General features: G+C 40.1%; 1 protein-coding gene across 6 annotated transcripts in view; it reads left to right on the top strand.

Annotated features, from left to right (window-relative positions):
* Positions 1-5,451: 5,451 nt before the first annotated feature.
* Positions 5,452-23,568, top strand: part of LOC126259969 (mesoderm induction early response protein 1) — a 188,196-nt gene continuing 170,079 nt past the window's right edge. For 3 of the 6 annotated variants that reach the window (XM_049957088.1, XM_049957092.1, XM_049957087.1), the window contains exon 1: positions 5,721-5,856. Coding sequence is in view for 3 of the 6 variants with exons in the window: in XM_049957091.1 (XP_049813048.1) it covers positions 5,784-5,856 (73 nt within the window). In the remaining 3 variants the exon portion in view is untranslated. Of the gene's footprint in view, positions 5,574-5,694; positions 5,857-23,568 lie in introns of those variants that run through there. The other 3 variants (XM_049957091.1, XM_049957086.1, XM_049957089.1) reach the window with 2 other exon arrangements.

The raw sequence follows: 23,568 nt of genomic DNA, 5'->3' as shown, positions 1-23,568 counted from the left end.
TTCTGATGTCTTAAGATCAGTCTTAAATTCTGAATCTTCTCTGGACATAAACGGCCAGGTCTGAATCCTGCCTGATATTCTCCAATTTTTTGTTCTAGTTGTTGTTGTTGTGCTCTATCAAGAAGGCACTGGGATAGAATTTTGTAAACTATGGATATCAATGAGATTCCCCTATAGTTGTTTACATCTGAAATATCGCCTTTGTTGCGTAGAGGATGAATTAATACATTTTTCCAGTCGCCCGGAATTCGTTCTGTTTGCCAAATGTCTTGTATTATGTCAGTAATTTCTTTCATAGTATTTGGGCCTGCTGATTTGAGGATTTCTGCTACGATTCCATCTTCACCTACAGCTTTATTGTTTTTAAGACGTTTGATCTGTTTGGTGATTTTCTATGTGATAATGAGTTTGGGTTGTTGATTCAGGCTCCTGAGGCGGAAATCTTCGTGTTGGTTCTGGGCAATTCAGCAGTTTCTCAAAATATCTTGCAAGTTCTTCGCAATTTGCTTGATTGTTCAGTGCAAATTGCCCATTTCCTTTCTTGAAGCAAAGATTTTGTGGCCGACATCCAGTGAGTTTTGTTTTGAAATTCTTGTAAAAATTTCTCATGTTGTTTCTTCCAAAGTCTTTCTCAATTCCAAGTAGCTGGTCCTTTTCGAATTTCCTATTGGTTTTTCTGATTAATTGGGCTGTCTCTTTCCTCACTGCCAAGAATATCTTTCTGCTGTTCCAATTACTGTATGCTTTCAGTCGAGATTGGATTGCTTGTTCACATTCTTCGTTCCACCAAGGGTGTTTTTTTTTTCTTTTTTTTTTGCAGAGGTATCAGTGTTTGTGTGGTTTCGATTAGTTTGCTTCTGAGTTGCTTCCAATTGTTGAAGGGCTTTTTCTCTAATTCTTCTGTGAAAGAAGGCTGGATCTGGCTAGTGTCAAATTTTGGGATTAGTGGCTTACTTTTTGTGAATCTCTGGGGTTTAAACTGTAGTTTGATTCTCGTTAGGTAATAGTCTGAGTCTACATTTGCAACCTTTCTTATCTGGATATTCACGATTTCTCTGTGGTTTGGATAGGAAACTGCTACATGGTCAATTTTGAATTCACCAATGAGTGAGTTGGGTGATCTCCATGTCATTTGTTTTGATGGTTTCTTCTTGAAATACATTGACATGATTTTAAGGTTGAATATCCTGCAGAATTCGGCACATCTCCACCCATTTTATTAGTCCACTTATGTGCTGGGAAGTTTCCTATTGTTCTCCAGTATTTTCTTTCTTTGCCTAGCTCCACACTGAAATCAGCTAGTAAGATTTTGACATGGTTTTGTGGAATTGTGGATGCTATTTCTTCCAGCGTTTCCCACGATTTGTCTGCCTTTGCGCGATCTGTTTTATTGTCATCATTGATAGGCATGTGTGCGTTGATCAGTGTGTACGTTTTGTTTGGACACTTTAGGGTGGTTGTTATTAGGCTATTATCTACAGGCTTCACGTTAGTTACCGAGTTGAGTATGCTCTTCTTCGCTGCAAAAGCAACTCCTATATGTGGTATATTTTTGAGAATCCGTTTGTCTGTTTTGCTTTTGAAAAGTCCAAAGGTGCCCAAAATCCATTGCGTTTTCGTCGGTCAGTCTTCTTTCTTGGAGTGCCAGTATTTCCAAATGTTGTTAGTTAAGGATTTTCTCTACTTCATACAGCTTCCCTAACCACAAGAGAGAATTTATATTTAATGTTATGAAAAATGTTTTGGTATTTGGTCGAAGTTGGCCAGAGGTCTCCGACTCTCCCTATAGACATGTCAAGCCAGACTCCCCAGTATCCGATACTCTGGTCATGCTGTTGATGGCAGCAGTTGATTGGTTACCACCGGGGCTACAAATTTGTTTTCTGTCACTCCTCATAGAACTTGATCACCACATATTTTGGACTGTAGTCCAGTTTCATAGGACTGGAGGGGATAGTTCCAGAACATACATTTCGAGCCACACCTCTGGTGATCAAACGCTGACCACTTTGCCACTTGTTGCAAGTCAGACGCAGAGTGGATTTAAGTCAGTTCATCTGCCCTTTCTGCCATTGGGGTTCCCACTCTTCTGCCTTTGAGCCCATTGACCATTTTCCTCATTCCCTCAGTTGATATGCCGGTGCTTATTTGGCTATGCCTTATTCACACCTGTCCTGCATATCTACAGGAATGCCCCTATCAGCCATTGGGACCCGCCATGTTGGGGTTGTGGGCCCTCATACCAGTATTGTATGCAGAGTTATGCCTAGCTCTTACTCAGTTCAGAGCTACACCCCCACGTAAGCTGACCAGGCATGGGTATATTATTATTACTATAATAATAATAATTATTATTATTATTATTGTTATTATTACTGTTATACATCAGATTCTATTAATTTGAGACATATCAACAAGATGAAAATCATACAAGTAACAACTGAGGGAAATGACTGCAGATATTAACACAGAGCTTTACCTAATTCTTCTTTTAAATGCTTCTGATAGAAATCTTTTCACGAAACTATGGTGGTATTAGCACGTGGATCACTTCATCAAAATACATAGTTCTTTGCACCTAGAAATCTCTCCTATTATGTTCACCTGTAAAAGGGATTGGTAGCATAGTTTTACTCATTACTGTCCTGTGCCATAAACTTCTGTGACACTGTAGCAAAAAAGTTGTTGTTGTTGTGGTCTTCAGTCCTGAGACTGGTTTGATGCAGCTCTCCATGCTACTCTATCCTGTGCAAGCTTTTTCATCTCCCAGTACTTACTGCAACCCACATCCTCCTGAATCTGCTTAGTGTATTCATCTCTTGGTCTCCCTCTACCATTTTTACACTCCACACTGCCCTCCAATGCTAAATTTGTGATCCCTTGATGCCTCAGAACATGTCGTACTAACCGGTCACTTCTTTTTGTCAAGTTGTGCAACATACTCCTCTTCACCCCAATTCTATTCAATACTTCATCATTAGTTATGTGATCTACCCATCTGATTTTCAGCATTCTTCTGTAGCACCACATTTCGAAAGCTTCTATTCTCTTCTTGTCCAAAATATTTATCGTCCATGTTTCACTTCCATACATGGCTGCACTCCATTAACTTTCAGAAACGACTTTCTGACACTTAAATCTATACTCGATGTTAACAAATTTCTCTTCTTCAGAAACGCTTTCCTTCCCATTCTCAGTCTACATTTTATATCTTCTCTACTTCGACCATCATCAGTTATTTTGCTCCCCAAATAGCAAAACGCCTTTACTACTTTAAGTGTCTCATTTGCTAATCTAATTCCCTCAGCATCACCCGACTTAATTAGACTACATTCCATTATCGTCGTTTTGCTTTTGTTGATGTTCATCTTATATCCTCCTTTCAAGACACTGTCCATTCTGTTGAGCTGCTTTTCCAAGTACTTTGCTGTCTCTGATAGAATTACAATGTCATCGGCGAACCTCAAAGTTTTTATTTCTTCTCCATGGATTTTAATACCTACTCCGAATTTTTCTTTTGTTTCCTTCACTGCTTGCTCAATATACAGATTGAATAACATTGGGGAGAGGCTACAATCCTGTCTCACTCCCTTCCCAACCACTGCTTCCCTTTCATGCCCCTCGATTCTTATAACTGCCATTTGGTTCTGTACAAATTGTAAATAGCCTTTCGCTCTCTGTATTTTACCCCTGCCACCTTTAGAATTTGAAAGAGAGTATTCCAGTTAACATTGTCAAAAGCTTTCTCTCAGTCTACAAATGCTAGAAACGTAGGTTTGCCTTTCCTTAATCTTTCTTCTAAAATAAGTCGTAAGGTCAGTATTGCCTCACGTGTTGCAATATTTCTACGGAATCCAAACTGATCTTCCCCGAGGTCCGCTTCTACCAGTTTTTCCATTCGTCTGTAAAGAATTCGCGTTAGTATTTTGCAGCTGTGACGTATTAAACTGATAGTTTGGTAATTTTCACATCTGTCAACACCTGCTTTCTTTGGGATTGGAATTATTATATTCTTCTTGAAGTCAGAGGGTCTTTCGCCTGTCTCATACATCTTGCTCACCAGATGGTAGAGTTTTGTCATGACTGGCTCTCCCAAGGCCATCAGTAGTTCTAATGGAATGTTGTCTACTCTCGGGGCCTTGTTTCGACTCAGGTGTTTCAGTGCTCTGTCAAACTCTTCATGCAGTATCGTATCTCCCATTTCATCTTCATCTACATCCTCTTCCATTTCAATGATATTGTTCTCAAGTACATCCCCCTTGTATGGACCCTCTATATACTCCTTCCACCTTTCTGCTTTCCCTTCTTTGCTTTCCATCTGAGTAAAAAAGTAGGTCCTATTTATTCTTAAAAAGTAAATTGAACATATTGTGTTAAGCTGATAATGGAAGATCTTGCAGCAGTGTCTTCCAGGACATATGGATTGTTAAGCTTGTTTTGCTTCTTAAAATTATATGTGTTTCGTAACAAGAGCGAATTAACTAGGACAATACTGCAAGCAAAACTTTCGAATAGACTATGAATCCCTATTTAGCTTTCAGAGTAGAGTTTTATATTCTGGAGCAGAAGTCTATAATAGCTTGTTGGTAGACTTCAGGCAGGAAACTGAAAAACTGGAGTCAGAAACAAACTAAACTACAGCTTGTTGGCTATGCCTGTAATTTCTAAGAATATACTAATTTTGAAACAGGTCTAAAGCTGTAAAAATATTGTCTCTAACTTGTAAAGACTGCTTTATCACACAGCTGAGACACTGAGACACCGGCACATTATTTTCGTTCGTGAAGTCCTCCTTCGGGATAACATATGTAGCCTCATAAGTGTTATGTATGATTTCACTCAATGCTTGTTTGGAAAGTCTAGTAGAGAGTTCTTGCTCCTTGTGGCTTCTTCCTGTTGCCAGGGATCTTAACCTTAGTGTCAACTACTGGTGTGGAGTAATTGCTCCCCTCGTACAAGTATTTTTCATGACTATACAAGTCGTCATGATCGTCAAAACATAATTGTGTGTTTCAAAATCTATCCGCAAGTAAACAAGCTAGCCGTCAGGCTCGTCCTCCAACTAGCGGTTAAAATTTATGTGCAAAACTGCCTTCGCTTAAGCTGTCATTATCTAGACCATTTTGATCGGTCTTTCCGCATTGAAACTCTTCTTTTCTCCACCGACAGATGGAGAGCGATTGGTAGATTGAAACTTATTTCAAGTGAACATGCCACATTTGTTGTGATTTATTGCATGCATAGACATTTGTACATATACTTTGCACAGCAGATCGTTGCGCGTGGACAGGCCTAGAAACCCCCTTACTATGTTGTGCCATAGTTACGTTAGACTGTTGTTTGTTTGTGAGGTTGTATTAACGGTGGTTTGTGGGTGGGTGGTGGGGGGAGAGTGGTGAATTATATCGATCATGATAGCGTCGATTTAAGTGTAACATCACTGGGAGTACAGGAAGGTAGTGGCAAAATCTTTGACTTTAGCTTGGTGTGGTGTGTTGTTATACGGAAGCCGAATAAACACAAAAATATACTTGTTAGTAGAAGTTACGTTGGTGACTTTTAGCAGACCAATGGTATGTTTCCTTAATAATTGAGTGTGCTAAACGACTAGGCCTATATAGATGGGCATTTTCTTGTTGTTAGAGTTCATTACAGACATTGTCGGATTATGCATTCTTTCCATTCTCTTCGCAGTTGACAATTAACCGACGAGTAACATCGTTTACGAGAGGCAAACATTTAAGCTCTGTCGAACTCTTCTCTGGGTTTAGCTGGACAACCTAATGAACGAGCTGAAATCTTCTAACACTTCTCAAGTGCACCAAGCCCAGGCAGTCATCAATGGGAGTGGACATGGTATGTTTGCCTGTTTTACTAATTGATTAATTTATCACTCGTACGGTGAAATTACTTTGTTTTGAAACTCCTTTAGTTCCTGTGTTTACTTCCCCAAACATTGGGACAACTGTTTGGTTCAAGGAAGCAGTGTTTAACTGTTTATAATTTACAGTGTTATTTTTTTCACTCGGTTATTAATTCAACAGTCATTAGTTCACTTGACAGGAAGATCAACGCCGGCTACTCGTCTTTTTCTATACCATGTATATTGAGATGTGTAGATATAAATACATGGCACAACTTTCGATGTAGAAGACATAAACTTTTAATTAGAAACAATCTCTGACGAAGCAAGACTATGTCATCGGCTTTAAGGATAAATAAATATAGGAAAAGATTTATCTGTGATGTGTAATGGGTTCTTCTAAGATCAAACCATATCTCAAAATCGACCTCAAAACCAAAAACACTAGCGGTAACATAAACTGCTTTTGCGGCCAGCCTGTCAATTTGTACCAAAGAAGTAAGTAAGCTACTGAAAAACTGCAGTGGTAAAGGTTCAGTGCATGGCAAACTGCTAGTTTTTTAAATCGAGAGAAACAGTTTTGTGGAAAGAAAGAAGTTGTCAGGTTCAAAAATATGAGAGTGAAGTATTATTAATTTGAAACAACTGCCTAATAAAAGAAGCAATTCTTTTGCCAGATTGTGAAAGATTAGATTAAGTAAAACTTCCTATTCAGATTGACCAGTGCTCAAATTCTTATGTTAATGGAGAGATTAATTGGCACAGGCCATGAATTATTTGCTTAATAAAACAAACAACAACTGGCCCTTGGTGGATTATTTGTGTGTAAATTATATATGGAGATTCTGGAATTTGATAAATCGTTATCTGACGACTGTATTCAGCTGTTTTATCACTTTGTGAGATCGTTCCAAGTGAATGCTGAGATGGTTTCTTCAGGCATCCACTGGGAGTGATTACCTTTTTGAGCTCTGTTAATAGTGCATCAGTAATGTTAAACTTCATATTTTTGTTGGGTCTGCCACCAGTTTGTGAGTTCAGATAAACATAATATTTTAGTGGTTCAGCTGTTGAACCAAAATATGATTTTAGTTTCATTTTAGGATTGAGTAACCAATATTAACATTCCCACAATTTTTTGAATTCTAAACTCTAACTTCATTTCTTCTGTTGTTAATGGAAGCAGAGTTGAAATTTCCTGTGACACTCCTGTAACTCCAGGTGACTTCCAACATGACATCTTCATACCAAACTGTTGCCTATTTCTATCTGCAATCTGTGTCCTATTTGTGTTAGATGGTTAGTGCAGGTGTTAATCTTTTGTCCAAGATATTAGTAAGACATACAAACTCAGTGGATACCTGAAATCAATAAATAATTAAAGTTTATTTCTGAAAATGAAAAGAAAACACGATAATGAAAATATTTTACAGTATACTTGGTTGTAGGACACTACCCATCTGCTTTCATCCATGATGTAACTGCTCTGTACCGTGGTGGGAAATACGGAAGCGTCCGATCCCGCCCGTCTGCTTTGACCCATGACGTCACAAAGATGGCGGAAACAAAAACAAACACACACACTTTCCACAAGAAGCCTAATGACACTAATGGGTCAAGCGCGGGAAATGGGGTGTTTTGGGTGGGGGGCAAACTAAATATAAACAAATTTAGACGCCTTGCGTAGCTACAACGTGTAAGTGAAGACAGCCATGCATGAATACCCACCCACCTCCCCAGGGGTCGTAACCCCTGCAACCCATAGAAGATAAAGATGCTTCAGTAGCTGATTAGTGTTTGTTGTCTTTTAAAAAAAAAAAAAAAAAAATCTCACAGGATAGAACGAACAGATCAGAAAGGTAAATATAATAAACTAAAACAGAAATTGGAGGAAACAGATAATTAAAATAAGTAATAAGTGTTTTCAAATTTTTTAAAAAATCTCACGAGATAGAACGAACAGATCAGAAAAGTAAATAAAGAAGATAAAACAGAACTGGAGACAGCCACACTCAAACCAAACTCCGCGCCGTCATGACGTCACACACAACACCCTTACGTCACGGGTCAAAGCCGACGCGTGGGATCGGACGCTTCTGTCGACCCCCGTGGTGTGTTCTGTACATCATCGATCTGTGATGTGTGTGTTTGAAGTGGAAGTGAAATTTTCTTGTAGAGGGCACGGTTTATGAAGAGGCAGTGCGCTCTAGCGGTTGTGTCATTCAGTGTGCTACTGTCGTCGTGATGTGTACTGTACAAAATTATGTGGTGACACAATGGAATATATTGTGCAGAACTTTGTGACATAAAACAATGTTGTAAATTCTAAATCGTACTCTTAGTTATGTGCGTAACCACTTCATAAGTGGATCAGTGCTTTTAATTGAATTCAATTGAAAACAATGTTCCACTTACCTTCTCCCATGTTTTCATTCAAAACATAGTTTATTCTACATTCTCCCATGATTAATTAAAAAACATTGATCCACCTTCAATGTTTCTCGCCTTCTCATGTGTTCCGCTGTATTGTCATATTCAATTCATCATTCCTCAAGTACGCTTCCCATAATTCACCGGGCATACAGTTACCAGCTGGAACACACAACAGGAAAACCGCCAACACTATAAGTGCACCTTTACTCTAGGGCTGAGTTATATAGATGAACTGGACATTGGAGTACTGGCTGTTGTGGTTGCGGGGGGGGGGGGGGGTTATTGCTATCCTGGGCTAGGGTTGAGCTATATAAGTGACCTAAAGATTGATATATTGGCTTTTGTAGTGGTTATTCATATCCTGATGTAGTGTTGAGGTATATTGGTAAGCTGGAGAGTGGGATACTGGGTTTTGTGCTGGTGGGAGTGGTTTTTGATATCCTGATCTAGATTGAGCTATATAGGTGATCTGTAGATTATAGAATGAAGGCTTTCATGGCCAGATGACACAGCTGCTGGTAAATCTTTTGGGATGTGAGGTCGTGGTCCAAGAAACTGTTCTGTTCCTGACCTTTCGCCCAGGACTGCGCTGGTCATCCTCAGAGGTGCTCTTCCACTGAGTCTTGTCGACTGATTGGTCGGACGTCTGAGAACAGCATAAATACTGTAGGAAAGGGGGCATGGTTAAAGTAACGTGATGAGCAGAGATAATCCTTGTCAGAGATAAAACTTAACTTCCGATTTTCATTTTGTCGAAGATAAAACTGTCTAGCAATTCTGCAGAGCTACTGTCCATATGTTGGTAAGTTTCATTGCATCCTCTTTCCTATTAAAATTATCCTGATGATTATAAATTACAATGGCTGCTCTACATAGCTGTGGATAATAATTTGACGTTGCAGATAAAATTTTTGTTTCAGAAAACTTCACTTCATGGTTTCTCGACGGAAGCGCATGCTCTGCTACAGCCCATTTCTCTATATTTCATAGTCAGCAAAGACTTTTGTGCTCTTTTAGCCATGTATTTATGTTCCTCTTGGTAGTTCCAATATAAACTTTATTACATGAGCACGGAATTTTGTATACACCACATGTCGACAGAGGAGGGTGTTTATCCTTCACAGATCGGAGTACTTGACTTAGTTTCTTTGTTGGTGTAAAGACTGGTCTGACGTCATGTTTCTGTAAGGTCATAATGATCTGATCCATTACTTTTGTAATAAAAGTGAGAGAAACTGCATTTTTCCGTCATTGTGGTTCATCCTTTGCCTTCAGTCTCCTGTTCCTTGTTTGCAAAATTCTCTTTACTTGAATGAGATTTTCACTCTGCAGTGGAGTGTGCGCTGATATGAAACTTCCTGGCAGATTAAAACTGTGTGCCCGACCGAGACTCGAACTCGGGACCTTTGCCTTTCGCGGGCAAGTGCTCTACCAACTGAGCTTTGGAAGGTAGGAGACGAGGTACTGGCAGAAGTAAAGCTGTGAGTACCGGGCGTGAGTCGTGCTTCGGTAGCTCAGTTGGTAGAGCACTTGCCCGCGAAAGGCAAAGGTCCCGAGTTCGAGTCTCGGTCGGGCACACAGTTTTAATCTGCCAGGAAGTTTCTCTTTACTTCTTTCACTGAGTTGCCATTTCTCTCAAAAACCTACTTCAGCTGTTTTATTTCAGCATCCATGTGTTCTGATGTGCATATCCGTTCAACTCTATTGACAAGGGTTTTAGTGACACCTCTCTTTTGTCGTGGATAGCGATTAGAGTTTTTATGCAATTATCTGTCTGTATGTGTTACTTTCCAAAAAACTTTATGTTCCAAATTTCCATCAGACTGCCTCATAACATCCAAGAAAGATATTTTATTTTCATGTTCCATTTCCACGATGAACTGGACTGTTTGATTAATTTTATGTAGGCCTAGATGATCAAAGAATTCATCCAAAGCCTTTCTGCTATGGGACTAAACAACAAATGTGTCATCTACAAACCGATACCAGCGAGATGATTTTGTATTTGCTTTGTCCATAGCTTATTGTTCGAATGTCTCCATATAGAAATTAGTGATTGTAGGACCTAATGAGTTACCCATTGCTATACCATCCAGTTGCTCATAAAATTCACCATCCCACTGGAACTGACTCGAAGCAAGGCAATGCCTAAAAACAGAAGTCAAATCTCCTGGAAAAATATCCGTTATAAAAATCATAACTTCATTAACTGGAATTGTAGTGAATAAGAACACTATGTCAAAATTTACAAGAATATTTTCAGCAGCCAGACTTAATCCTTCAAGGTTCTCAATAAAATGATGCGAGTCTTTTATATATGAGTCAGTTTTCCCAATAAAAGCTTGACTCCTCAACAAAGCTCTTTTATCTTCTTTCTGAATAGACTTAATCAGATTAGTTAGTTAGTTACTTTCCTGTTCCATGTATCATTTTCCACAATAATCGTCATGATGTGGAACGAGTCATTTGACATTCATATTGCAAATTAATTTGTACATCTACATGGATTATACAATAATGAAAGAGAGAAATTGGTCTGGGGAAAAAACTGCTAGTAGGGCAAGTTTGGTACTTTCATGGCTTTAAGTTGGCATCACTGGGATGAGCCCTGATATACTGATGCATCAACATTGTTTTGTTTATTACCTCGAAAATACATTCCAAGATGGCGAGTCTGCTTGAAATGTCCATATTAGTTGAACTACATTCTGTTGTTTGTTTTTTACTTGTTGAAGGCAAGAAATCAGTGGAAATATATTATAGAATGTCTAAAGTTTATGGTGAAGGTTGTATGAATAGTGCAAATTTTTACAAGTGGATAGAGCAGTTCAAAATGTTGCTACTCAGTGACTGACAAACACTGTTCTGGCAGACCAATTGCACATTCAACTACCTCACTTTAAAGTCGAATTTATGACATTATTTGTGCCGACCGCCGTGTGATTGTGGAAATTATAGTTGATAAGGTTCAAGTTAGTGCTGATACAGTTCACAACATTTTCTATAACAAGCTGAAGTACCTCAAAGCATGTGCAATATGGGTCCCAAAGGAGCTGACGTGGCTACACAAGGAAACAAGGCTGAGAGAGTGCACAGAGCTAAAGGAATATTATGAAAGAGAAAGTGAGCACTTCCTCAATAAAATTTTAACTTGTAATGAAACTTGGGTTCACTGTTATGAGCCAGAATCAAAAAGACAAAGTGGAAGCACACCAACTCACCTGTCAAGATAAAATTGGAAACCCAAGGATCAGCAGGAAAGTCACGTTGACGGTGTTTTGTAATGCTGAAGGCCCAGTTTTTTGTGATTATCTCAAAGAGCAGTGTACAATGAACAGCCAATACTACTCGAATTTGCTTTTAAACAAGGTGAAGCCAGCCATGAGAGAGAGACGTGGATCTCAGAGGAGAGGTGTGTTTCTGCAGCAAGACATTGCATGTCCTCATATTGCTCAACTAACCTGTGAAACCATTGACAAAATGGGCTGGGAAGTACTGCCTCATCCCCCTTACAGTCTTGATTTAGCACCTAGTGATTTCCATTTGTGTGGTGCACTGAAGGTGGGAAGAGGTTCCAGGACAATGAGGACACGAAAAAGTTTGTGGGAAATTGGTTCAAACATCAAGATAAAGAGTTCCTTGCACCTGAAATAAAAAAGCTTGTAGCCCATTGGAACAAGTGCATAAATGTTCAAGGAGATTATGTTGAAAAGTAGAAAAAGTATTGTTTTGCAAAAATAAATGCTGTTTTCTCCAGACCAATTTGTCTCTTTAATTATTGAATGACCTTCATATTTGTACTCTAAATATCACCATATAATTATTTTTCCCCCTGAAAAAAAAAAAAACACACACACACACACAAGATATACAGATTGAGATTGAGTTACAAATACAGAAATTCTACAGAATAGAAGGAGTTGTCAAGAAGAAACTTTTTCAGTTTATTTTCAAATTTTCGCTTGCTGTCTATTAGACATTTTATATCACTGGGTAAGTGGTCAAAAACTTTTGTTGCAGCATTGTGCACCTCTTTCTGTGCTAAAGGCAACCTTAATGTTGAGTAATGAATGTCATTTTTCCTTCTAGTATTGTAATTATGTACCTCATTGTTTGTTTTGAACTGTAGTGGATTATTTACAACAGACTTCATGAGGGAGTAAATATACTGTGAAGCATTAGTGAGAATGCCCAACTCCTTAAACAGATGTCTACAAGATGATCACGGATGAGCACCACATATTATTCTTACAGCACGTTTTTGTGCAATGAAGACCTTCTTTCTTAATGATGAGTTGCCCCAGAACTTTATTCCAAATGACATTACTGAATGAAAATAAGCAAAATATGTTAACTTACTGATTTTTGTCTCCCCAAAATTTTCAGTGATTCTAAGTGCAAATGTGGCTGAACTAAGTTATTTTATGAGTTCCAAAATGTGTTTTTTCCACTTTAAATTCTCATCAATGTGGACACCTAGGAATTTTGGAGTTTCCACCATATGTTTTATTTCACCGCCATGTGTTACACTTATCAGTGGTGCAGTGCCCCTAGAAGTGCAGAACTGATGTGTCTTTGTGAAATTCAGGGTGAGACCATTTGCAGAAAACCAGTCAATGATACTTTTGAGAGCTTTGTTTGCCATTTCTTCCATTTATGTATGTATACTGGGAGTGATTACAATACAGATGTCATTTGCAAAAAGAACTAATTCTGTTTGTTGTACATTAGGTGGCAGATCATTTACATATATGAGAAACTAGTGGACCTAAGATCGAGCCTTGGGGAACCCCATATGTGATTTCTCCCCAGTCAGAATTATATCCCTGGATTCTGTTCGTTGAATTACTACTAAGTACATCTTTCTGCATTCTTTTGGTTAGATATGACATGATCCATTGTTTGATCAATCCCTTAAAACTTCAATTTTTCTTGGAGTATACTATGATTCACACAATCAGATGCCTTGGATAGATCACAGAAAATACCTACCAGTGTTCATTTTTTATTTAATGTTTGTAATATCTGGTGTGTGAACATGTAAATGGCATTCTCAGTAGAGCAACCCTTCTGAAACCCAAACTTTGATTTGCTGAGGATATTATTGTTGCCAAGGTGAGATACTATTCTAGAATACATCACCTTCTCAAAAATTTTGGAAAATGATGTCAGCGGTGAAATAGGTCAGTAGTTACTGACATCTCTCTTTTCATGTTTCTTAAACAGGGGTTTAACAATGGCATATTTTAGTCTCTCTGGAAAAATGCCTTGAGTTAGTGATGCATTAAATATTTCGGACAATACCATACATATTATACAGGAACAAATCTTTAGTACTCTATTGGAAACACAATCAAAACCAGAAAAGCTTTTATTCTTGAGAGAATGTATGACCCTCTTAATGTCAGAAGTTGGTGGTGATGTAATTTTATGTATGATGTAATTTTATGAGAGTTACTTCTTCAACATGTTGCTGTGATATTTCTCTTGAACTGTTGGTCCCTCGGCTTTCTACTATGTTTAAGAAATGATTTTTAACTACATTTGCTACCTGTGACTTGCCCTTTATAAGCCTTCCATTCAATTCCATATTAATGTTATCCTCTTCTGTGGTTGGTTGTCATGTGTCTTGCTTCAGTATATTCCATATTGCCTTAGCTCTGTTGTCAGAGGTACTGATTTCTGACATTATCTGCATGCTTCTTGATTTTTTTATAACCTTTCTTAGTAATTTTGAGGAGTTTTGTAGTGTGCAACTACTGCAGGGTCTCTACTTTTTCTTGCCAAAAGATACATTTCCCTTTTCCTTTCACAATAGACTTTAATCCCCTTACTGATCCATGTCCCTTGTGATTAGCGTATGTGGAAAACTATTTTGAAATACTTACATGAATTTATCACAGAATAGGTTAATTTTATATTGGTATTTGGTTCTTTATAAATTTCATCCCAGGTTGTGTGTTGTAAACTCCTCTTATAAACATTTGCCCTGTAGTCATTAATGATTGTAACTGACTTCCACTGCAGTGTATCCACACTGTAAGGCACTATGTCATTTATCCTGACTAACTGTGTCATGATCAGAGATAGCATTTGTTAATGAGTTATTTATTTTCCTCAATACGCTGGCTGTAAGGTCCTTCATAAGTTTTTTGTACTGTCCTGACATTAAAAGGTTCAAAATTTTGCTTTGATAATCGTCTGTATTCATAACAATAGTAGCATTCCCTTTTATCAGCAGGAAGAACCACTATCTCTTCATCTTCATTTAGATCTCTGAGAGCCTTTCTCTCACCTTTCGTTAAATTGAATTCCAAAGGTTTTTCTGTGGCATAAGACCATGGTGGTTTCAATTCAAATTGCATTTGCAGTTTCCTTGGGAACATTTCATATACCTGCTTCTATATTCAAGATAATATCCTCAACTAGTACTCTCATATGTGTCACAGGATAGTTTCCTTCTTTTGCAAGGACGGAAATCTCGTCTTGAGATAACACTCTCTCCGACTTGTTAATAACAGTATCAGACATCACTGTATTACTTGTAGTTGCTACATTAGTTTGTAACTTTCTGAACTTTTTCTTATGTCTACTAGTAGTCGTTTCCATCACGGCTTTCATAGATGTAAATGTAAGGTAATCTATTTTATTCCACAGATCTATCTGTACCTTATTAGCAAGGAATAAGTGCGGTTGCGGTAACTTACGGTCAACAGAATCCATTTTTCGTCTTGTATGACTGACTCATATATAAAAGACTCGTGTCATTTTATTGAGAAACTTGAAGGGTTAATTCTGACTACTGTCCTTATTCACTATGGTTCCAGTTAGTGAAGCTATGATTTTTATAACGGAATATTTCTCCAGGATATTTGACTGCTCTTTTTAGAAATTGTCGTACTTCAAGTCAGTTCCAGTGGGATAATGAATTTATGAGGAACTTGATGGTGTAGCAATGGGTAACTCATTAGGTCCTGCGATCACTAATTTCTATACGGAGAAATTCGAACAATCGGCTCTGGACAAAGCAAATACGAAACCATCTAGCTGATACCGGTTTGTAGATGACATGTTTGTGATTTGGTCCCATGGTAGAAAGGCTTTGGACGAATTCTTTGATCATCTGAATAAAATTAATCAAAAAATCCAGTTCACCATGGAAATGGAAAATGATAATAGAATATCTTTCTTGGATGTTATGAGACAGTCTGATGGAAATTTGGGACAACAATTTTTTTGAAAAGTAACACATACGGACAGATATTTGCATAAAAACTCCAATCATTATCCACAACAAAAGAGAGGTGTCACTAAAAGTCTTGTCAATAGACCCGAATGGATATGCACATCGGAACACCTGGACGCTGAAATAAAACATCTGAAGTAGGCTTTCGAGAAATTTTTGGCCATAGAACAGAAGACTGAAGGACAAGGATGAGCCGAAACAATGGAAAAATACAGTCTCTCTCCCTTTTATTAAAATGGTAATGGATCAGATCAGCAAGGCTTTACAGAAACATGACATCAGACCAGTCTTTAGACCAACATAGATAAATAAGTCAAGTACTCCAATCTGTGAAGGAAAAACACCCTCCTCTGTCGACATGTGGTGTATACAAAATTCTGTGTACATGTGGTACAGTTCATATTGTAACTACGTAGAGGAGCAGAAATACACGGCTAAAAGAGCACAAAAGTCTTTGCCGACTACGAAATATGGAGAAATTAGCTGTAGCAGAGCATGCTCTTCAGTCAGGAAACCACGAAGTGAAGTTTTCTGAAACAAAAATTTTGTCTACAATGTCAAATTATTATCCACAACTACGTAGAGAAGCCACTGAAATTTATAAGCATCAGGATAATTTCAATAGGAAAGAGGAGGCAATTAAACTTAGCAACATATGAACAGTAGCTCTGCAGAATCGCTAGACAGTTTTATCTTTGACAAGATGAAAATTGGTAGTTAAGTTTTATCTCTGACAAGGATTATCTCTGCTCATCACATGTTACTTTGACTATACCCCCTTCCCTACAGTATTTATGTTGCTCTCGGACGTCCGACCAGTCAGTCTGCAAGACTCAGTGGAGTAGCACCTCTGAGGATGTCCAGCACAGTTCTGGACAAAAGGTCAGGAACAGAAGAGTTTCTTGGACCACAATCTCACATCGCGAAAGTTTTACCAGCAGATCTGGAGATTGTCATACCGGATTTAGTAGCTAGGGGGGGGGGGGGTGTTGTTGTTGGTACTTTGGTCTAGGGTTGAGCTACATAGGTGATTGGAGATTGGGATATTGACTGTTGTTGTGGGGAGGGTTTGTTGATATCCTGTCTCTATTTGAGTTATATATGTGAACTGGAGATCAGAAAACTGGCTTTTATCACGGTTTTAGGGTTGAGCTACATAGGTTAACTGGAGGTTGGGATAATGTGATCTTATGGTGTGTTTCATATGGATTTGTTTATTTTTATTTTTTAGCAGTTTCAAGTGTAATTTTTCCCCATTGTTGTGTCTCTAATGGTGGTGTTGTTTCTATTATTGAATTTTTAGTTGGTCCCCACCCGAAACTCCTGTTGTCTCACAGTTGTCCCACTGATTTCATTGGGTTCAGTCAGTGTATTGGTTTTGATGGTACTTGTATTTTTGCGGGTGTTATGATGTATTTTTTTCGAAATTTTGCATATGCTCAGTAAAGGGGGTTTTGGCATGATGATGATGTCATTGGTCAAAGCAGATGGGTGGAATCCCAGTCTCTAGTAATGCCAAATTTTGTAATCAGCAACACAGACAAATTCAGAATATTCTCCAACGCTGTCTTTGAAATAAACATGCCCTGTTTGCTACCTGAAAATAACAGAAGTAAACAGACTAAAGGTACAAATCTTTGTGTATTTTGACAATACATAAATCATTCATTAAAATAATGTAATAGTGGAAAATCCAGGATGGCATGACAGTGTTATGATAAGGATATACTGTTACTGGTTATATACAGGAGATGTTGGGTAACAGACACACAACAAAAATAACTGCACCATACATTAATATGTTACATTATGTGCCTTTTGTATGCGAAACATGCTTCGGTAAAGCCACTTTAAAAAATGGAAGAGAAGTAATGTAGACAATTACAGGCAAATATCCTTGTCGATTGTGGATATATATATATATATATATATATATATATATATCCACAATCGACAAGGATATTTGCCTGTAATGTGTGGATGGATATGTGTGTGTGTGCCAGTGTATACCTGTCCTTTTTTCCTCCTTTTTTCCTTTTTTCCCCCTAAGGTAAGTCTTTCCGCTCCTGGGATTGGAATGACTCCTTACCCTCTCCCTTAAAACCCACATCCTTTCGTCTTTCCCTCTCCTTCCCTCTTTCCTGATGAGGCAACAGTTTGTTGCGAAAGCTTGAATTTTGTGTGTATATTTGTGTTTGTTTGTGTGTCTATCGACCTGCCAGTGCTTTTGTTTGGTAAGTCTCATCATCTTTCTTTTTAGATATATATATATATATATATATATATATATATATATATATATATATATATATATATACACTCACGGAAATGGAAAAAAGAACACATTGACACCGGTGTGTCAGACCCACCATACTTGCTCCGGACACTGCGAGAGGGCTGTACAAGCAATGATCACACGCACGGCACAGCGGACACACCAGGAACCGCGGTGTTGGCCGTCGAATGGCGCTAGCTGCGCAGCATTTGTGCACCGCCGCCGTCAGTGTCAGCCAGTTTGCCGTGGCATACGGAGCTCCATCGCAGTCTTTAACACTGGTAGCATGCCGCGACAGCGTGGACGTGAACCGTATGTGCAGTTGACGGACTTTGAGCGAGGGCGTATAGTGGGCATGCGGGAGGCCGGGTGGACGTACCGCCGAATTGCTCAACACGTGGGGCGTGAGGTCTCCACAGTACATCGATGTTGTCGCCAGTGGTCGGCGGAAGGTGCACGTGCCCGTCGACCTGGGACCGGACCGCAGCGACGCACGGATGCACGCCAAGACCGTAGGATCCTACGCAGTGCCGTAGGGGACCGCACCGCCACTTCCCAGCAAATTAGGGACACTGTTGCTCCTGGGGTATCGGCGAGGACCGTTCGCAACCGTCTCCATGAAGCTGGGCTTCGGTCCCGCACACCGTTAGGCCGTCTTCCGCTCACGCCCCAACATCGTGCAGCCCGCCTCCAGTGGTGTCGCGACAGGCGTGAATGGAGGGACGAATGGAGACGTGTCGTCTTCAGCGATGAGAGTCGCTTCTGCCTTGGTGCCAATGATGGTCGTATGCGTGTTTGGCGCCGTGCAGGTGAGCGCCACAATCAGGACTGCATACGACCGAGGCACACAGGGCCAACACCGGGCATCATGGTGTGGGGAGCGATCTCCGACACTGGCCGTACACCACTGGTGATCGTCGAGGGGACACTGAATAGTGCACGGTACATCCAAACAGTCATCGAACCCATCGTTCTACCATTCCTAGACCGGCAAGGGAACTTGCTGTTCCAACAGGACAATGCACGTCCGCATGTATCCCGTGCCACCCAACGTGCTCTAGAAGGTGTAAGTCAACTACCCTGGCCAGCAAGATCTCCGGATCTGTCCCCCATTGAGCATGTTTGGGACTGGATGAAGCGTCGTCTCACGCGGTCTGCACGTCCAGCACGAACGCTGGTCCAACTGAGGCGCCAGGTGGAAATGGCATGGCAAGCCGTTCCACAGGACTACATCCAGCATCTCTACGATCGTCTCCACGGGAGAATAGCAGCCTGCATTGCTGCGAAAGGTGGATATACACTGTACTAGTGCCGACATTGTGCATGCTCTGTTGCCTGTGTCTATGTGCCTGTGGTTCTGTCAGTGTGATCATGTGATGTATCTGACCCCAGGAATGTGTCAATAAAGTTTCCCCTTCCTGGGACAATGAATTCACGGTGTTCTTATTTCAATTTCCAGGAGTGTATATATATATATATATATATATATATATATATATATATATATATATATTAGACAGGGTGTAAATAGTAATACATCTAGGTTCATGTGATTTTCCAGACATGTGGCTTGCTGACAGGAAAGATGCATCAACAGAAAATGCAATTCATTCTTTTGTGTGTGATGCACTAATTTGACAGTGGATATTTTTTTTTATTATTATTTACCAAAAACCTTTTATATGTACCATATGTTTTAGAACTTTATCGAATTTGGTTGGGGACTGACATGGTATAGAATAAAAAAGATAAGCTACTTGTACAGTATCAGTGAGCAGGAAAGAGATTTGAATCAGAGTGTGGCACTGTAACATGGGGGTGCCTTTGGCTTTGATTGTGGTATCTTTCTTTTCTTAATGTGTGTGTCTAGTCTGAAATTAACATGTCAGGTGATATCAGAAGTTCAGTTTGTAAATCACAGAAATGTCAGTGAAAGACATGGGATGTAAAGTAATGATTTTGCTGTTGTAAATCTGCTTCTTCACTGACTCAGATTTTATTAAACACATATGTACAAATAATTCATAGAAATTAAATAGTTCCTAACTCTTCAGGAAACACACAAAACAAAAGGCTTCTGTATGTTGATACCTCTTGGTTGATACACTACTTTCGAAGGTTGATGAACGACTCACGTGTTAGTCAGCAGGAGAACAGTGTTCATAGGTTCGACTGGGGAGAACTCGAATATGAACCGTGCTCGCACCAAATCCATTTACTGTCAGTTCATTCGTCCAAAGCACAGTGGTTGGTTGAGCAGTTTGCAAGAACTGTGCTACACTAGGCAGACAGGCTACCCCATGGGGCCAGATGCAGTAGGTAAGTAACAAGAAGTCCAAATCACAATCAAGGAGAAAACCACATCACACAGGTTTGTCGTCAGCAGGTACACTGGAGAGCTTGCTGTAAACATCAACTGGTTGATGAGTGTGTGGCAGTCCTCAACAGCCCACAAATGTGCCACATGACCTGGCACTGACAGATGTACCCTTCCTCACCATGGCTAGCAACCTCACTGGATGCATACATAATTATATTGAGTGGTCCATTGATAAATCTGGCGGATTACAAGATTAGCAAAAAGGGTAGTGGAAAACTTAAGCTCTTGGTTTACTGAAAACATTAACTGCAACATAACCCAGTGCATACGGTTTCTGTCATTGAAATTTTGTTGAAGCAAGGTTGGTGGAGAAAGGAACTAAGTAACTTGCACATTTTTGTTTTTTCATGTAAATGTATTAAATATACAAAGGCTCATGTTACTGTCATTAGACAAACTATGTTTGGTTTCTCCCTGTTGGAGAAACACAAAGTCAATTTGTTATATACTGGGGAGAAAGGAATCAAGTCAGTGACTGAGTTTCTTTCTCCACCGCATATCACGTCTTGCAGCAGACCATAATGTCGATGGGCTTGTAGTGTGCAACAGGCATAACAAGCCAGTAATTTGGCACCGACTTTATGATGTGTCATTGTTACTGTTGACTGTTGCTGTAACAGGGTTGCCACAAGTTCTGGAAATCAGGGCATTTCAGATGTGTCAAGGAAATTTGAAAAGCATTCTGGAGAAATCTCACTTTTGTCGCAGTAGATGAATTGGTTTGTTTAATGAGATGTCATGCTCTTAGCTGGCTGGGTGCAGCTGAGTACGTGAGCCACTTCCCTACTCCCTCATTCTTACTGCTTCTTCCCTTTCTACCACTCCCCTCAGCTTGCATTCAGTGCTGTCACCACTTCTTGCTGCTAGCCTATCAGCTGCTGTCAAGAGACAGGGAGGCATGAGGAGTGGTTTGTTAGGACCTGATTCTCAGAGATTGTTGATACAGCACTCGGAGACAGCTGTCATCTGTGCATGATTTCTGAGTGATTGTGGGAATGTGTGCATGCTCTCGTTTTCTGACAAAGGCTGTGGCCAAAAATTTTGTTGAGAGAGCTTGATTATCTTTTCTATGTGCCTGTCTGTGGCTCAGCGATCATCTTTACGGTGAGTTGCTACCTATCCTCATTAGTATTGATTCTCAGAGTATTCATGCAAGTTATCTGTTGCATGGATTGATCACAGAGGTCTCATTTCATCAACATGGTGTCTGTGATGTGTAAATAGCTGGCCACATCAGTGGACTTCCATGATGGCCCAAAACCACAGGCCATTTCTGTGGGTATCTGTAACAGATCGGGCCTGTCAATCTGAAGCCTGTCATTTCCCACTAATGTGCAGGCCCTGTCCACCGTGTCTAGTCTCACTGATCTACCTGCCGGCCAAGTATGTTTGTATGGCATAATGTGGCAGATTTTCATGGTTTATCCATGGACTCAGGACTGCAGTGCTCCTCAGCAGGCCAGAGGTCATGGGCAATGGATTTTAGTAATTGTGACAGTCTCACCGCAAGTACGTTGTAGAATGCTGTGTTTTATAGACATTTTATTTATTCTAATAAATTTTGACACTTCAAAAGTAATTTACGTATTATAAAATATGGATGCTAAGAGGAAGAAAGTTGTGGCAGTCACTGGCAGTTTGTACGCTATGTACTCAAGTATCTCTTGAAAGAAAAATGACACAATACCTGTCAAATAGTAGACATAACACAGTGGGTAATAACCAACACTAACTAACATAGTAGAACCAACATTTTATTGGCAGTCACCTATAGTGTTGGTTTACATAACTCTTCCCTGCCTTATACACTTCTTTCAAGACGCCTACCTTTTCTGAGGTGTTTTTTTTAAGATATTTTAAATCCGTCTTGCGACTTCAATGAAATGCATATTTTTGTCATCAAATGTGTTTTGTTTTACTGAAATAAAATAACATCAGTGGTATTAATGAAACATGTATACCACATGGTTTGCTTTCTCCATCTAAAAACAGTTCATTGCAAAAGATGTTGATGTTAGTACTTAAGATTTTTACTCACACGTTTAGAAATACCGAAGTCCTTACATTTTTTGTCAATTTATGTCTTTACCTACCCTTACTGGCTCAAAAGTTGTCCCCCCCAGGGGGCCCACAGTTCTTTATAGGGTATGCAAGTGGCGCACATGGGTCTGTGAGGTATTGCAGCCTTTATTCTTTTCCGGGCTGCTTTACCTTCTTCTTTTCCCTTTGCTCCTTTCTTTCCTTCTCTTGGTGTGCATCTTTATGTTGGCCCAACTATCCTCATGACTTTGCTTCGTCTTGCAGTTTTGGTTGCTTTTTCCTCCTCCTTTTTGGCTTTTTTCCTCCTCAGGGATTTGATCTCCATCTCCAAATTTGAAATCTGTAGTGTGAGCCAGATGGGGAAGAACTCCCTCCCTAGCACCTTCCCCGTGGGCTCCTCCTCCTCCCCCTCCTCCTCCCCTTTCCTTCTCCTCTCCCTTTTCCCCCTTCCCCTCCCTCGCCGCCAAAGCTCTTTGACCTCCTTGCTAGAGCACCAGCTCGATAGCCAGCCCGTGTAGTGGGGCTGTTGTGTACCCATCTGGCTGAGCCCCCTGACAACACAGGGATCACACTGCTGGTACTTGCACTGTGAACACCTTGTGCAAGCCTAGGAGTGGTTGCCCACTTTTTGGGGTGTCGGAACTCCCGGCAACGACCATCCTGCCAGGCAGCCATTGCTGTGACTGGGTGACACCCACGAGGCGAGCCCCTGTTCAGAGTGTGTGGTAACAGGACGGACAATTGGCACATGAAATGTGTTAAACTCTCTGGCCACTCTACTGCTTCCTCAACACAGTTCTGTCTCAGTTCCTGTTTCTGCCTTCCTGGCCTTGCCCTCCTTGGATACACCTTGGGAGGAGGGCCAGGCCTGCTGGCTTGGGGCAAAACCCTTTCCAGCTTCCTGATCTGTATCAGGACCAACGGGGAGACTTTTGCCACCACCAAACCCCTTTTCTTTGTGACAAGTTCAGTGAAGTTGAGTCATTAACCAAGATTAGATCTGGCTCTCTCCTTATAAAGACAACTTCCGCCAGTCAACTTCCCTCTGTGCTTGCGACCGTTTGGGAGACATCCCGGTGAATATCGTTCCTCACAAGCCACTCCATATGACACAGGATGTAATTTTCCATAGGGACCTTCTCCTCCAGGTCGATGATGAACTTACAGCTAATCTGGAACAACTTGGCATTCATTTCGTCTAGCATGTCCAGAAAGGCCCTAAGGACCATCATGTAGACAATGGTGCTTTCATCATTGCATTTGAGGGGGATACCTTGCCCAAGAAGGTCAAGGTAATGGTGTACAGATGCAGCGTGAAACCGTACATTTCG

The sequence above is a fragment of the Schistocerca nitens genome, chromosome 5 (assembly GCF_023898315.1).
Source record: "Schistocerca nitens isolate TAMUIC-IGC-003100 chromosome 5, iqSchNite1.1, whole genome shotgun sequence".
NCBI lineage: Eukaryota > Metazoa > Arthropoda > Insecta > Orthoptera > Acrididae > Schistocerca > Schistocerca nitens.
The sequence above is the reverse complement of the archived record's forward strand: the minus strand, read 5'-3'. Positions and strand labels throughout refer to the sequence as shown.